Here is a 13,496-nt window from a genome sequence, read left to right as displayed (position 1 = left end):
GTAGGAGATTTAAATGACAGGAGGGGTTTAGGAAGAAGATGAGGGTGATGAATTGTAGGAAAGGGGGCAGGAGGAGCTGAGAGGATTGAAGCCAGTGAGGGTGAAGAGTCACCCAAAACAGAAGCTGAGGGAAGGGAAGAAGGGAGGATACTTAGGATATTTTTGGAAGAAATTGAAGCTGGGGTTTAGAGGTGGGAAATTTTAAATGAGCACACCCGAGGTGGAACAGCACGAGGTGGTGAAAGGAGAAGGTACAAGAGCAATGGGGGGGGGGGGCAAGAGGCAAAGATATGACTTGGATGGGGCAGGTGGTGGCAAGTATGTGAGGCAAGCAGGCTTCAGTAAGGGGCAAGATGTTGCCACCTGTGAGCCAAGTTAGCATCAAAGCCAGTATGTCAAAACAACCATCCACAACAAGATCTTGGATGGCAAGGACCTTGTTCATAAGCGGAATGAAGGGAAAAAATATGATTCTTATTCTGACCAAGAACTGCTGTTGAAAAGTGCACTTATTTGGACGTCAGAAAGGATTGGCCATGGCTGTGACCATGTGCACCCCACCCCTCAATGATGAAATAGTTTCCAGGCTCACACCTCGCTGCGGCTTGTGGAATGGTACCCAGTGACTTCAGGAGTGAAAGGGAAGAAAATAAACTCCAGAGACTTGAGCACAAAATCTAGGCTGACACTCTAGTGCAGTACTGAAGGAGTGCAGTCCTGTTGGAGGTGCCGTCTTTCGGATGAGATGTTAAACAGAGTCTGCCCTCTTAGGTGGATGTAAAAAATCCCATGGTACTATATTGAAGAGGAGCGTGGAGTTCTCCCCGGTGTCCAATATTTACTCCACAAGCATCATCACTAAAAACAGACTCAGATCATTATTTCATTGCTGTTTGTGGGATCTTACTGTGTGCAAATTGACTGCCTCGTTTCCTACATTACAACAGTGACTACATTTCAAAAGTACTCAATTTGCTGTAAACCTCTTTTGATGCATCCTGAGGTCGTGAAAGGTTCAAGTTCTTCTGGAAAAGTACTTTTGCTACAGTTCCTTTCCTATTTCATGGGGTAATCTTTATATAGACTGCATATTTATACATGTAAACAGAATTTATACTATATGTAAAAAAAAATTCAGAACAGCAATTACCTTTAACATGAACACATACCTATAGCCATCAAAACAATGACCCTTTCATAACTTCAAAACAAACATAATCTTTGTTTTTCTTAAGCTTACACCTAAACTCTGGTGATCTTTAATCACATCCTGCAATGCTTATTTGAAGTTACTGTAATTTAGTTAGTAACTTAATCCCCGCAGTAGACACCCTGTTTCAATTCAGCAGTGTTTGAACTGGTTCATCAACATTCAACATTACTCATGAACATAAATCAGGCTATTAACAGGTAGAGTTCAGAGTTGGCCTGATTGAAGACCAATTGTAGCTGTCACCACCAATAACTGTAAACTTCATGACTGACTCACTATATTTGGTAGTTCTCCACTGTCTGTCAACTGTCATTCTGAAATACCAATCTTTAAATGAAAAAATCATGGCTGAATACAAGGTAAATGCCGCAAATTAATTGGACAATACTCCAGGCATTGGAATTCATTGTATAAGCTGATAGTTAAAGCCCAATTGAATGAGAGTGGGTTACACATTAGCAAACTGCAGATGGAAATCTATTGGAAAATAAACATATATATAAAAAAATAAAAAAATAAACAAGGTCCTGGTTTTCTTTGAGGTGTTGATGACGACAAACTACAAAAAAAACTGGTCCAGTTTATTCCATCATTCAAACATCGAGACCATGTTAGTGCTCTGAATACAGTCCCAAACATAACCTATACAGTTCAGGCTACCGCTCCAATTTTAGAATCATGATGTTGAATTTGTGGCTTTTGTTACCACTGCAACTGAGATTGACGATGCTCAGCACATAACCAGTGCTTTACCACATTACAATTGCTCAAGTACCATGGGGGTCAACTGACGGGAACAGCTTTTGACGAGACAATGTGTTTTAATCTACCACTAGCTCATCTGATGGGTTAGTGCAGGGGTGGCCAATAGAAAAAGTCAGTAAAATAAATTATACCTCACAAAAGAGCCACTGCTGTCGGCGCTGCAGAAGTTTGGTTGTTACGTTCACGACTGCAGAGAACTGCACGCCTGCAGACTAGGGTTGCCAATCCTCCAGGATTGCCCTGGAGTCTCCAGGAATTGAAGACTAATCTCCAAGACACTCCTGCGAGCAACCCTGGAGAAAAATCAGAGCGTCATTAAAAAAAATTGTGCTTTTTAAAAAAAATTCTTTTAACACTTTTGAGTTATAAAATATTAGACATGGGGGAAAAAGCATGTTTGACTGAGTCAAGAATCATCCAATCGGGTAATGAGGAGTCTATTTGCTTTCTGACGCGCCTTAGAATGGACATGTTGGCCGACCAATGGCAAGAATGTGGGGTCAGTGCGGTTGGAAGCAGGTCATGTGATGAAACCTCCAGGAACATGTCCAATCAGGGTGGGCAACCCTACTGCAGTGGCGCCTAAATGTCCTAGCCTGCAGCATGGTTTCCCAGTGTTTGGTGGCTCAAAGTTTCCTCTGGCCAGTCACTCTCCCCTGCTGCTTACAATAGAGCTGCCCCATGATATTTCAAAATAATTCACATCACCGGAGTGGTCACTAGGGAAAGCATTCCTGCTCTAAAAGTGTCCACGCCAGCAGAAAAATTCATAGCCTGGGCCCTGAACTCTTGCTGGAGAAGGGGTAAAGGTAAAGACGAGAAGAGTTCACTTGCTCTGGTTATGCCTCCAAAATAAATGGCAACATTGACAAAGGGCTTTTGAGCAGGTTGCCTGTCGGCATGCTTGTCCTAGGAATAGTACATGCTGCTGGTGTGGAGCCTAAAGGATGGAGGGTGAGGGGTGAAGAGGATCAAGAACTTTTCTAATCATTTAATGCATTATGTTGAGAAAGAAAACACAAAAGAAAAACAGATGTTACACAACAAACTTTTTGAAAAACCTTTATTTGTTTTAAAACAGAAAAATCTTTGACATTTTTTCCTGCCAAAGGGGAAGAATCTGTAGCTGAACAATCAGTTTTGTCATGAAAGGTAGATGATGTAGATCATAAACAAAACAGCTTCTTTGGGAAATAATCATTCAGGTTGAGGTTTAAAACAAAGAAAAACAAAATTAAATTCACCACAAATCTGCAGTAAATTGTTCCATTGTACAAGACAGTTATTTATTGACAGAAGCCCCAGAGTGTACATTTCTTATGGAAACAGGCTAAAAATACAAAGACAATTTGCATGATTTGGTTCTTTTGGAAGTTTACCTAATATTACAGAGCAAGTTATTTTGTCTTTTTTTCCAGAATACCTTCAGTTTAAAGAAGAATGTCCTGTTAAGCTTGCATTATCACAATAAGCAGGCACAACCCAGTGTTCCAATAATACATTTACTTTCAAGCCAATACATTTCATGGCAGAGATTGCACAGAGTTTAACGCAGAATCCTAATCAATTGTTACTGATTTGCAACATTTTGGATTTGAGTGCAGTTCCAAACTCTCAGTGGATAAGGCATGCGTTTTTTCATCTAATCAAATCAGTTATGTTCAGAAAATTAGAATTCACAAATATACATGGCGTCAATGATACTTAAGCCCTCCAGAATTAGCCTGGTCGTGGAACAAAATCAATTCTGATCGTTTTTTTATTCATTGTGGCTGTTAAATAAAAAGCTGATTGGCCAAACTTCAATTTATGAAGGAATACATTTTTAGATATATAAAAAGCAATTTAGTAACCCACACCATTTGATCACATTTCAGAAAATGTGGTAGTGGGGAAGAGAAAATAAAAAATGTTTCTAATTTGTTGCACCTAGAAACTGAAATGCAATTATCCAGATTGTACGAGCTTTAGACTAAACCCAAGATGACTGAGCCTTTCACACGATGAAACTTCAGGGACGTAAAAATGTAAAAAAGGGAACCCAAATCATTCTGAAATATGTAGCTGAGTTATTGTGTAGTAATACCTTGGTCAGCACAAACATTGTTATACTGTACAGATTCTCCTTTGTAGTTGAACAAGCAGAACATAAGCCCCATAGCTCTTTGAGCACTTCAAATACTGTCATTTGTGCAACAAACAAGAGTTAAGGTTTACTGAAGCTGTCCTGTAGCATCGTGTGAAGACATTAGTGTATTTGACAACACTACCACCAACTAGCACTTGTGTGACTTATCAGCTTTAATGGAAATTTAGCATTTCTCTAAAGGGTAAGCTTAAAGAACATGGAATGGGGAAAGAGGCAAAGTCAACATTGAAATAAAGGTCCTACATTGCTTGGCATTCGACATATTTAATAAATAAAAGTATTTGAGAAACCGGTTTGGTCAATAAAGGCACAATAAATACACGCATAAATACACAAAAATCCCTTATTGTTCAGTTCAGTTTCTCCAAAAGCAATCGTGCATCAAGAATAAATTCAAATCAAGACAAGTTTGGACCCACTATTCCTTCTGGTAACAGAAACTTCTCTATTTTTGAAAGAACACAATTCAAGGTTAGAATGGCGATCATTCAGTCTGTGCACGTGGAAGAATGGGGGTGGGGGGCACAAAGAGAGGATTTAAAAAACTAAGCGGCTTCTACATTGTTTACTTCAGTGTAATACCTGGTGGGGTAAGGGAGGTGTTCTTTTAAAAAAAAAGTATATTTTCTCACCAATTTACTGCTCTCCTCAAGGTGTTGAGTCATGGCTGGAGTATAGTTCCATGAGTACCCGTTGTCCTCTGGACCCTTGTCCAAGTGGCCACTATTCACATGCAAGTCTTGCTACTGGGAGGCAACAGGGTTTTTTTTTCTACTTTGGAGGCATCACAGCAGAGTCTGCCCCGGTCACCACCTGACGTCCACCCATTCAGACTTCTTGTGGGGTTCGATGGATCAAGGTTAGGAATACGGCCCAATTTTCCCCTTCATAACTCAGGGGCCACTCCTTCTGCACTAACTTAGATCAAATCTGCAATCTATGGTTCATTATTCAGTGAATAAGCATAGACATTGCAGGAGCCTTTAAAACAATAGAAAGAGGCAGCTTAGGCAAAAATGAAAATCTTTTCACACACAAAGCAAGGACGGGGGGGGGGGGGTGAAAAACTGGGAAGTTAAAATTCTACATACATATTAAACAAGACCAACCTCTTAGCTTATGCAATAAATCCAGCCTGATTTGTTTCTATTGCAATTTGGTTCATAAGATTCAAGACTAGAAATGTTCACTCTAAAATAGCGTAGTGTGATTCTCGCATCCACTACTTAGTACTTAGGTCTGAAACGCCTCGCTTTTACAATTTCAGCAGAGTTTCATCCAGTTTAAAATTAATAAGTTCCTGCATCTGCTAAAATAGGTGAGGGGGAAAATTCAGACGAATGTGCTAGGCATTGGTACGATTGTATCGCACTGCAAACTTCATGGCCTTTATATGTAGTGCCGGGAGCAGGATATACACGAGTGTGCACTTTCACCATTGCTGGTCCATGAGGATGTTAATCTTTATACCATTTTTCATCTAATTGGAAAAACCTTTAAAATTCAGTTTCCCAAATGGATAATTATCTGGCTCAGCAGAGTTGGTGGGAGCGGGGGGGGAGGAATGGGGGTGGGGGGGGGGAAAGGAAAAGATGGCAGGCAACAGCTATTGGGTTCCCACAGGAAGGAATTAGGGAGAAATGTGGACTGAACCTTCTCACCTGCTTCTTCAGTTGCGGAATGGTTGGTGTATGTTATGGATGTGGAAGAGAAGGTAAAAACAGGCTGTGAAGGTCCTCAACACATTTAATTTTTCCAACTGTGAAATAACGAGTTTTGCAGCTCAATGATATCTAGATTTTCAGTTGTGGATATTTCTGAGTGTGAGGCTGTATGATTTTGTCAGGACCTGTATCCTTCGAGTGGAGGAAGCAGCAATAAATCAAGTATGATCCTCCTGTTACAAAGTCATTTCCATTCTTACTATTTTACAAAGTACAGTGTTTGTGGCGAAACACTTCATATAAAAAAAATTGAAGCCCACAATGCAGTTCACTATTCGGGAACAAGTATCGCAACAAAATAAACCTTCTGGAGGGAGAAAATTGGAAGAAAAAAAAAATCCTGCTCCCACGTGATGTAGAATTGAGCCATGCAAACTACACAGGTCCCACACTTGAACCTTGATCTGTGCCGAGTCAGCTGGAGTTGCAGTGGAAGGAGGACAGCAGTACATTTTTTCTCTTCCACCCTTGTCTAGGATTCTGAAGCAAAAAACACATGCACATACTTCTGTCCTGTCCAGGATTTCTGCCAACCAGAATGTAGGTGACTTTTGCAAGTACTTGTGTGGGCATAGAGGGAGGGCAGAATCTGGCTTGGCTTTGATGTCTCCCGCCCCCATCAAATACACTGCCAACACTCAATATCCAAGGAAAAGATGGCAGGCAACAGCTACTGGGTCCCTACAGATGATCAACTTGAGCAAGGCCTGTGTCCATGGACCCACAGCTTAGCAAGTCATCTCCTTCAAAAAAAAAAAAGGAAATGGGAGGAGGGCAATGGATTCTAACCCAGTAATAAAATACAGGTCAGTACATATTTGGGCTTTTAACAGTGCCAGTGGTGGTTTTAGCTCTCCACATCAGCTTGTGACAAAATACCGTGTGTTTAACAGCCAGACATACACACGCGCACATTGTTGTGCACTGCCCCCTGCTCATGTGCCAAACAGTAGTTACCCTTCTTTTGGAGTTGTAGGTGTCATTCTTCAAATGGAGTTACACACCATGTACCATAGGTTAGACAAACCAAAGCTAAATAGCATCTGCCAAGAAAAATTCTTAAAAAGGCGAGGCTGTTACATATTTAAAAATGCAATAAAGTCCTGCAAAGCAACACAACTTGAGCAGCACAAGTCATTTTAGTACAGCTGCATTCAGGTGAAGCTCCGTCTCTGCAATGAAAAAGCTTCAAGTCTGTAATTTGTTTTGGAATTTATTTCTGGTATTGCATAGATCCATAAAACTGATCAACAAGTTGAATGTAAACAGAAAAAGGAAGCGTTAGATGGTATTTGTTCTAACTTCAGCGCACCCAAACTCGTACTAAATTGTACTGAAAGGTGCTGGCAACCCTTGGGATCTCACTCAGTTGGCCATTCTAAGTGTGTGAGCTTAGACACCAAACATCAGCAGGCTATAAAATCACAAAAAGCATCACAGCTAGGCCTGACTGTTCTCATCCGACATCCATGCAACTTTACAGCAGGGGGCCACTGGATAGCGATCAGGATTGGAAGGCCAACCGTAACCCTGGCTGACATCAGCTAACTCAGCATAGATTGGTATTCAAACATGCAACCTTCTGATCTGTATGACTTTGTGCAATGTTAGATGATGCCTTTACCCACCAGGCCATCACTAAGGAAGTCAAAAGGTCACGTTCAATTTCTAACTGTGAAATTACTGAAGTTCTTCCTGAATGCCCTGGCTAACAGCTGGACTCACTCATGATCTTACATGTGGATATATTTATTGCAAGGAAGTGATTATTTCCCTTTTTTCTCAAGATTCTCCACCCCCCACACACACACACACACACACAAACGGCATTGGCTCCTTAATTGGGTTCGGTTCCATGGGAGTTGGTTGCCCTCTGGTACCTCATAAGAGTCTTCATGATGAGTATTGGTGGACTATTCAACTACAGGGCTGGGGGGGGGGAGGGGGGAAGAAACAGGGCATCACAGTGAGCCAGATCCTTTCATCATCCAACATCCATATGTGCAGTTCAGGCAGGGTTAATGGATAGTGATCAGCAGCAGGAACGAGTAGTTTGCCCTTTTCTAACCCAGAGGCATCAAAGCCAACAGCAGTATCCCTATTGCCAACTCAACAGAGAATAACGAACTGAGAACAGGAGAGGGTAATCAAATTTGAGACCTTCCAGCTCTGTATGGCTCAGCTACTCACTGGATAAACACACTGAGCCACTGAGGGTATTAACCAACTTGACTTGACATGGATTTGTTAAGGGAAAGTCTTGTCTGACTAACTTGATTGAATTTTTTGAGGTGGTAACAAGGAGGGTTGATGAGGGTAGTGCATTTGATGTAGTCTGCATGGATTTCAGCAAAGCTTTTGTCAAGGTCCCACATGGCAGGCTGGTCAGAAAAGTAAAATCCCATGGGATCCAAGGCAGTGGCAAGTTGGATCCAAAATTGGCTCAGTGGCAGGAAGCAAAGGGTAATGGTCGACGGATGTTTTTGTGACTGGAAAACTGTTTCCAGTGGGGATCCACAGGGCTCAGTACTAGGTCCCTTGCTTTTTGTGGTATACATCAATGATTTAGACTTCAATGTAGGGGGCATGATTAAGAAGTTTACAGATGATACAAAAATTGGCCTTGTGGTTGACAGTGAGGAAGAAAGCTGTAGACTGCAGGCAGATATCAATGGACTGGTCAGGTGGACATAAAAGTGGCAAATGGAATTCAATCCGGAGAAGTGTGAGGTAATGCATTTGGGGAGGGCTGACAAGGCAAGAGAATACACAATAAATGGTAGGATACTGAGAAGTATAAAATAACAGGTCCCTGAAGGTAGCAGGACAGGTGGACAAGGTGGTTAAGAAAGCATTCTTTTATTAGCAGAGGCATAGAAAATAAGAGCAGGGAGGTTATGCTTGAACTGTATAAAACACTAGTTAGGCCACAGCTAGAGTACTGTGTACAGTTCTAGTCACCGCATTACAGGAAAGATGTCATTGCACTAGAGAGGGTACAGAGGAGATTTACGAGGATATTGCCAGGACTGGAGAATTTTAGCTATGAGGAAAGATTGGATAGGCTCGGGTTGTTTTCTTTGGAAGAGAGGAGGCCAAGGGGGGACTTGGTTGAGGTGTATAAAGTTATGAGGGGCCTAGATAGAGTGGATAGGAAGGACCTATTTCCCCTAGCAGAGAGGTTAATAACCAGGGGCATAGATTTAAAGTAATGGGTAGAAGGATTAGAGGGGAGTTGGGAAGAACTTTTTTCACCCAGAGGGTGGTGGGGGTCTGGAACTCACTGCCTGAAAGGGTGGTAGAGGCAGAAACCCTCATCACATTTAAAAAGTACTTGGATATGCACTTGAAGTGCCGTAACCTACAAGGCTATAGACCAAGAGCTGGAAAGTGGGATTAGGCCAGATGGCTCTCTTTTGGCTGGCACAGACACGATGGGTCGAATGGCCTCTTTCTGTGCCATAAACTTCTACGATTCTATGACTCTTTCTGCATACTGATTATAGCTTGGAAATTGACCACTAATTTTTTTTTTTTTTTGAGTTTTAAGTGCTAATGGAAAAACTTTTTGAAGCGTGAAAGGAATGGAAAAGGAGTAGGGCTTTTCAGATTTCCTTCATTTGAGATACCTTCTCATCCGTTCTTAGAAACTGTGCTCGTTGGAAGGGATAAAAGGGAGAAGCAAAATAATTTAGAAGTTAAAGTGCATTATGCTACATTTCTTGATGGTGGTAATAATTCTAACAGTCTTGGAACATTGTCAGCACATGGCCACAATACGCAACCTGCCATCAAGTACGAGTATCCTTTTCCCATTCATCTCAATGATCAACCAGTGCTGGGTTTGCGATTTCATTTGGGTTTTACTGTGTAGATAATACATAGACTCTTGAGCATTTCTGCAGCAATTCCAATCAGCAAAATATAAATGTGCAAGTACAATTTCAAATAAAATGAATGAATTCCAGTAACTTTGAGCAGCAGGAGCTGCTGTATGCTGGGGTTTATGACTATACTGGGTTTTTCCAGTATGCTGGAACAACTTCATTCACAGCATTATCATGACTAGAGATGAGCAAAAATGGCTTGGGTTTTTCTATGATTTTTAAATCCATATATATTAGCAAGTTTTTAAGCATTTTTCTGAAAATTCCTGCTTACCAAAGTTAGTTTTATTTTAACTAAAATCTTTTGACAGTTGCAACATTTTTGGAGGATCTCATTTCTTTTCACATCAAGAAATCCTTTTCCTCTTTATAAAAATAAAAATAAATAGAAAATCACCACAAAAATGGCAATTTCACATCCAAACAGTTTGCTCACCTTTACTCAGGACAAGTCTGATGTACAGGGAACAAAAATGGTGAAATAATGAGCATGTCAAATCATCATTGCTCATAAGGACAACTATATGAAACCAAATTGTACTCGTGCTATATGAATTTGACCACAATTCAACACACTTTTCATATTTTCCTTATTCCACACCCTTGAAGCAGCAACTTATCTATGGCTAGAAACAACTGCTTATTTACAAAGTAGAATGTCTAAGGCACGCTGAACATTAATAGAAGATTGTTCCGAGAGGAGCTACACGTGGCTTTGATCTGAACTATGCAAAGAGCAGGCAATGCCCAACAGTCAACCTCTTCTTTCTCCCCTCCCCCAAACCCCCCGCCCCCCCGCTTCATTCTGTTAAACATCCTTGCTAGCAATACCTAGGTTCAGCGAGAAAAGAAAGGTCTGATTTCTAATAAATAGGAAAGAAACGGCAGTAAATATGGATGCAACTGGAGAAAAAAACAAAAAAATTAAAGTCCTTTTTCACAGCTCCTAGTGTAAGAACAAAATTAATAGTTGGACACTTCAAACATTTACAAATCCTCCTCCTGGATGCACCTTGTCCATCAGGTGTCGTATTAAAAGGTTTTCCAGGAAATCACTGCAACAATGTTCCAGTGACTGAATACAACATTCTTTAGCTGCTAAATGTTTTTCTAAATTCATGCAGTTAATGCACAATATGTACACTACTGCCAGCAAGTTAAGAGAAGGCAACAGCTACTGCTGTTTCCTGGCTATAGTACAGGCCATGAGGGGGCTTTTCCAGCCCTTTATCCTTCAAGGTTACTTCAACAAAGAAATGTCAAAGACCGTGCATTCATCAGTCTAAATTCCAGAGGGGTCAAGAGAAAAAAATTGCACTTTTGCTCACGAAGTGAAGGTTCAGTCGGTTCATTTTCGCCATAATTCAGTGCCGACCTACATTATTAAAGTTTCTGCTGCACAGAGACACCTTTAAATTTGCCTTTCCTCATTTTAAAAAACACTGGATAGTCATGGATGGGTTGGCTGCTGAAGGACAAACAGACTGATGTCAGCAAAATGATTTTCAGCATCTTGTTATAGCAATTTAGTGTCCAGTCGCAACCAGTGTAAACCTTGTCTGGTGTAGTGTACAAGTTCAGTCATGCTGCTGGTCATGGATAAAAGGCCAACTGCTGCATCAAGCTCCAGGAAGAATTCTAAGAGACAGACAAAAATAACGTTATAGAAGTTTCTTATTAAGCATGTTAACTGGACTAGAATGGAACATAATGAGATTCAATTGTTCCCCCCTTTAATCTGCAGCAGCTTTATTCAAAAACAGTAATTTTCTGTTCTCAGCATTCGTGTTTTGAGGATGAATTCAAAAATCACATTCATGGAGCGCAGTTCAAATAAACTCCACATAAAGAAATGGAATTGAAACTTAACATGACTGATTTGAACATTTTAGGCTCCCCCCCTTCATATTACATTTTTTAATGATTTTCTTTCAAAAAAATTGACTTATTTGTAGCAACTCTACTGTTATCCTGCAACAATCGGGCCAATGCATTATGTAATGAGAAAGGATTAATTAGTAATCTTGTTGTGCGAGGCCCCTTGGGTCGGAGCAATCATAATATGATAGAATTCTTCATTAAGATGGAGAGTGAAGTAGTTGACTCAGAGACTAGGGTCCTGAATTTAAATAACGGAAACTACGATGGTATGAGGCGCGAGTTGGGTAGGATTGATTGGGGAATATTACTCAAAGGGTTGACGGTGGATAGGCAATGGCAAACATTCAAAGGTCGCATGGATGAACTACAGAATTTGTTCATCCCTGTTTGGCATAAAAATAAATCAAAAAAGGTGACTCAAACGTGGCTAACAAGGGAAATTAGGGATAGCATAAGATCCAAGGAGAAGACATATAAATTGGCCAGAAAAAGCAGTAAACTTGAGGATTGGGAGCAGTTTGGGATTCAGCAAAGGAGGACAAAGGGAATAATTAAGAGGGGGGAAATACAGTATGAGAGTAACTTTGCAGGGAACATAAAAACTGACTGTAAAAGCTTTTATAGATGATATGTGAAGAGAAAAAGATTGGTGAAGTCAAGCGTAGGTCCCTTGCAGTCAGAATCAGGGGAATTTATAATGGGGAACAAAGAAATGGCAGACCAATTACATACATATTTTGGTTCTGTCTTCACAAAGGAGAACACAAATAAGCTCCCAGAGAAGTAGGGAAACATAGGGTTTAATGAGAGGGAGGAACTGAAAGAAATCAGTATTTGTAGGGAATTGGTGTTAGGGAAATTGACGGGATTGAAGGCCGATAAATCCCCTGATAATCTACATCCTAGGGTACTTAAGGAAGTGGCCCTAGAAATAGTAGATGCATTGCTGGTCATCTTCCAAAATTCAATAGACTCTGGAACAGTTCCCATGGATTGGAGGGTAGCTAATGTTACCCCACTATTCAAAAAAGGTGGTAGAGTGAAAACGGGGAATTATAGACCGGTAAGCCTGACATCGGTAGTGGGGAAAATGCTAGAATCCATTATAAAAGATATAATAGCAAAGCACTTGGAAAACAGTGACAGGATCGGACAAAGTCAACATGGATTTACAAAAGGTAAATCGTGCTTGACTAATCGACTGGAATTTTTGGAGGATGTAACTGGTAGAATAGATAAGGGAGAACCAGTGGATGTGGTGTATTTGGACTTTCAGAAGGCTTTCGATAAGGTCCCGCATAAGAGATTAGCGTGTAAAGTTAAGGCACATGGGATTGGGGGCAAGGTACTGACTTGGATAAAGTACTGGTTGGCAGACAGGAAGCAAAGAGTTGGAATAAACGGCTCTTTTTCCGAGTGGCAGGCAGTGACTAGTGGGGTACCGCAGGGATCGGTCCTAGGACCCCAGCTATTCACAATATATATATATATAAATGATCTAGACGAGGGAACTAGATGTAATATCTCCAAGTTTGCAGACGACACAAAGCTGGGTGGGCATGTGTGCTGTGAGGAGGATGCCGAGAAACTCCAGTATGATTTGGACAGGTTGGGTGGTTGGGCAGAAGCATGGCCGATGCAGTATAATGTGGATAGATGCGAGGTTATCCACTTTGGTGGCAAAAACAGGAAGGCAGATTAATATCTGAACGGCAATAGATTGGGAGAAGGGGAAGTGCAACGAGACCTGGGTGTCCTTGTGCACCAGTCGCTGAAGGTAAGCATGCAGGTGCAGCAGGCGGTTAAGGCGGCAAATGGTATGTTGGCCTTCGTAGCGAGAGGGTTCGAGTACAAGAACAAGGATGTCTTGCTGCAGT

General features: G+C 41.0%; 1 protein-coding gene across 2 annotated transcripts in view; it reads right to left on the bottom strand.

Annotated features, from left to right (window-relative positions):
• Positions 1 to 3,024: 3,024 nt before the first annotated feature.
• Positions 3,025 to 13,496, bottom strand: part of LOC147123034 (AF4/FMR2 family member 1-like) — a 179,247-nt gene continuing 168,775 nt past the window's right edge. Inside the window, exon 21 of one of the 2 annotated variants that reach the window (XM_085963972.1) lies at positions 3,025 to 11,376. In XM_085963972.1, the coding sequence (XP_085820098.1) occupies positions 11,255 to 11,376 (122 nt within the window). In that variant the 3' untranslated portion in view covers positions 3,025 to 11,254. The remainder of the gene's footprint in view (positions 11,377 to 13,496) is intronic. The other variant, XM_085963992.1, reaches the window with a different exon arrangement.

Source organism: Somniosus microcephalus, chromosome 2 (assembly GCF_052327205.1).
Source record: "Somniosus microcephalus isolate GS21.2 chromosome 2, FLI_Smic_1.0, whole genome shotgun sequence".
NCBI classification, from domain to species: Eukaryota; Metazoa; Chordata; class Chondrichthyes; order Squaliformes; family Somniosidae; genus Somniosus; species Somniosus microcephalus.
Note: the sequence above shows the minus strand (reverse complement) of the source record. Positions and strands in the feature narration are given on the sequence as shown.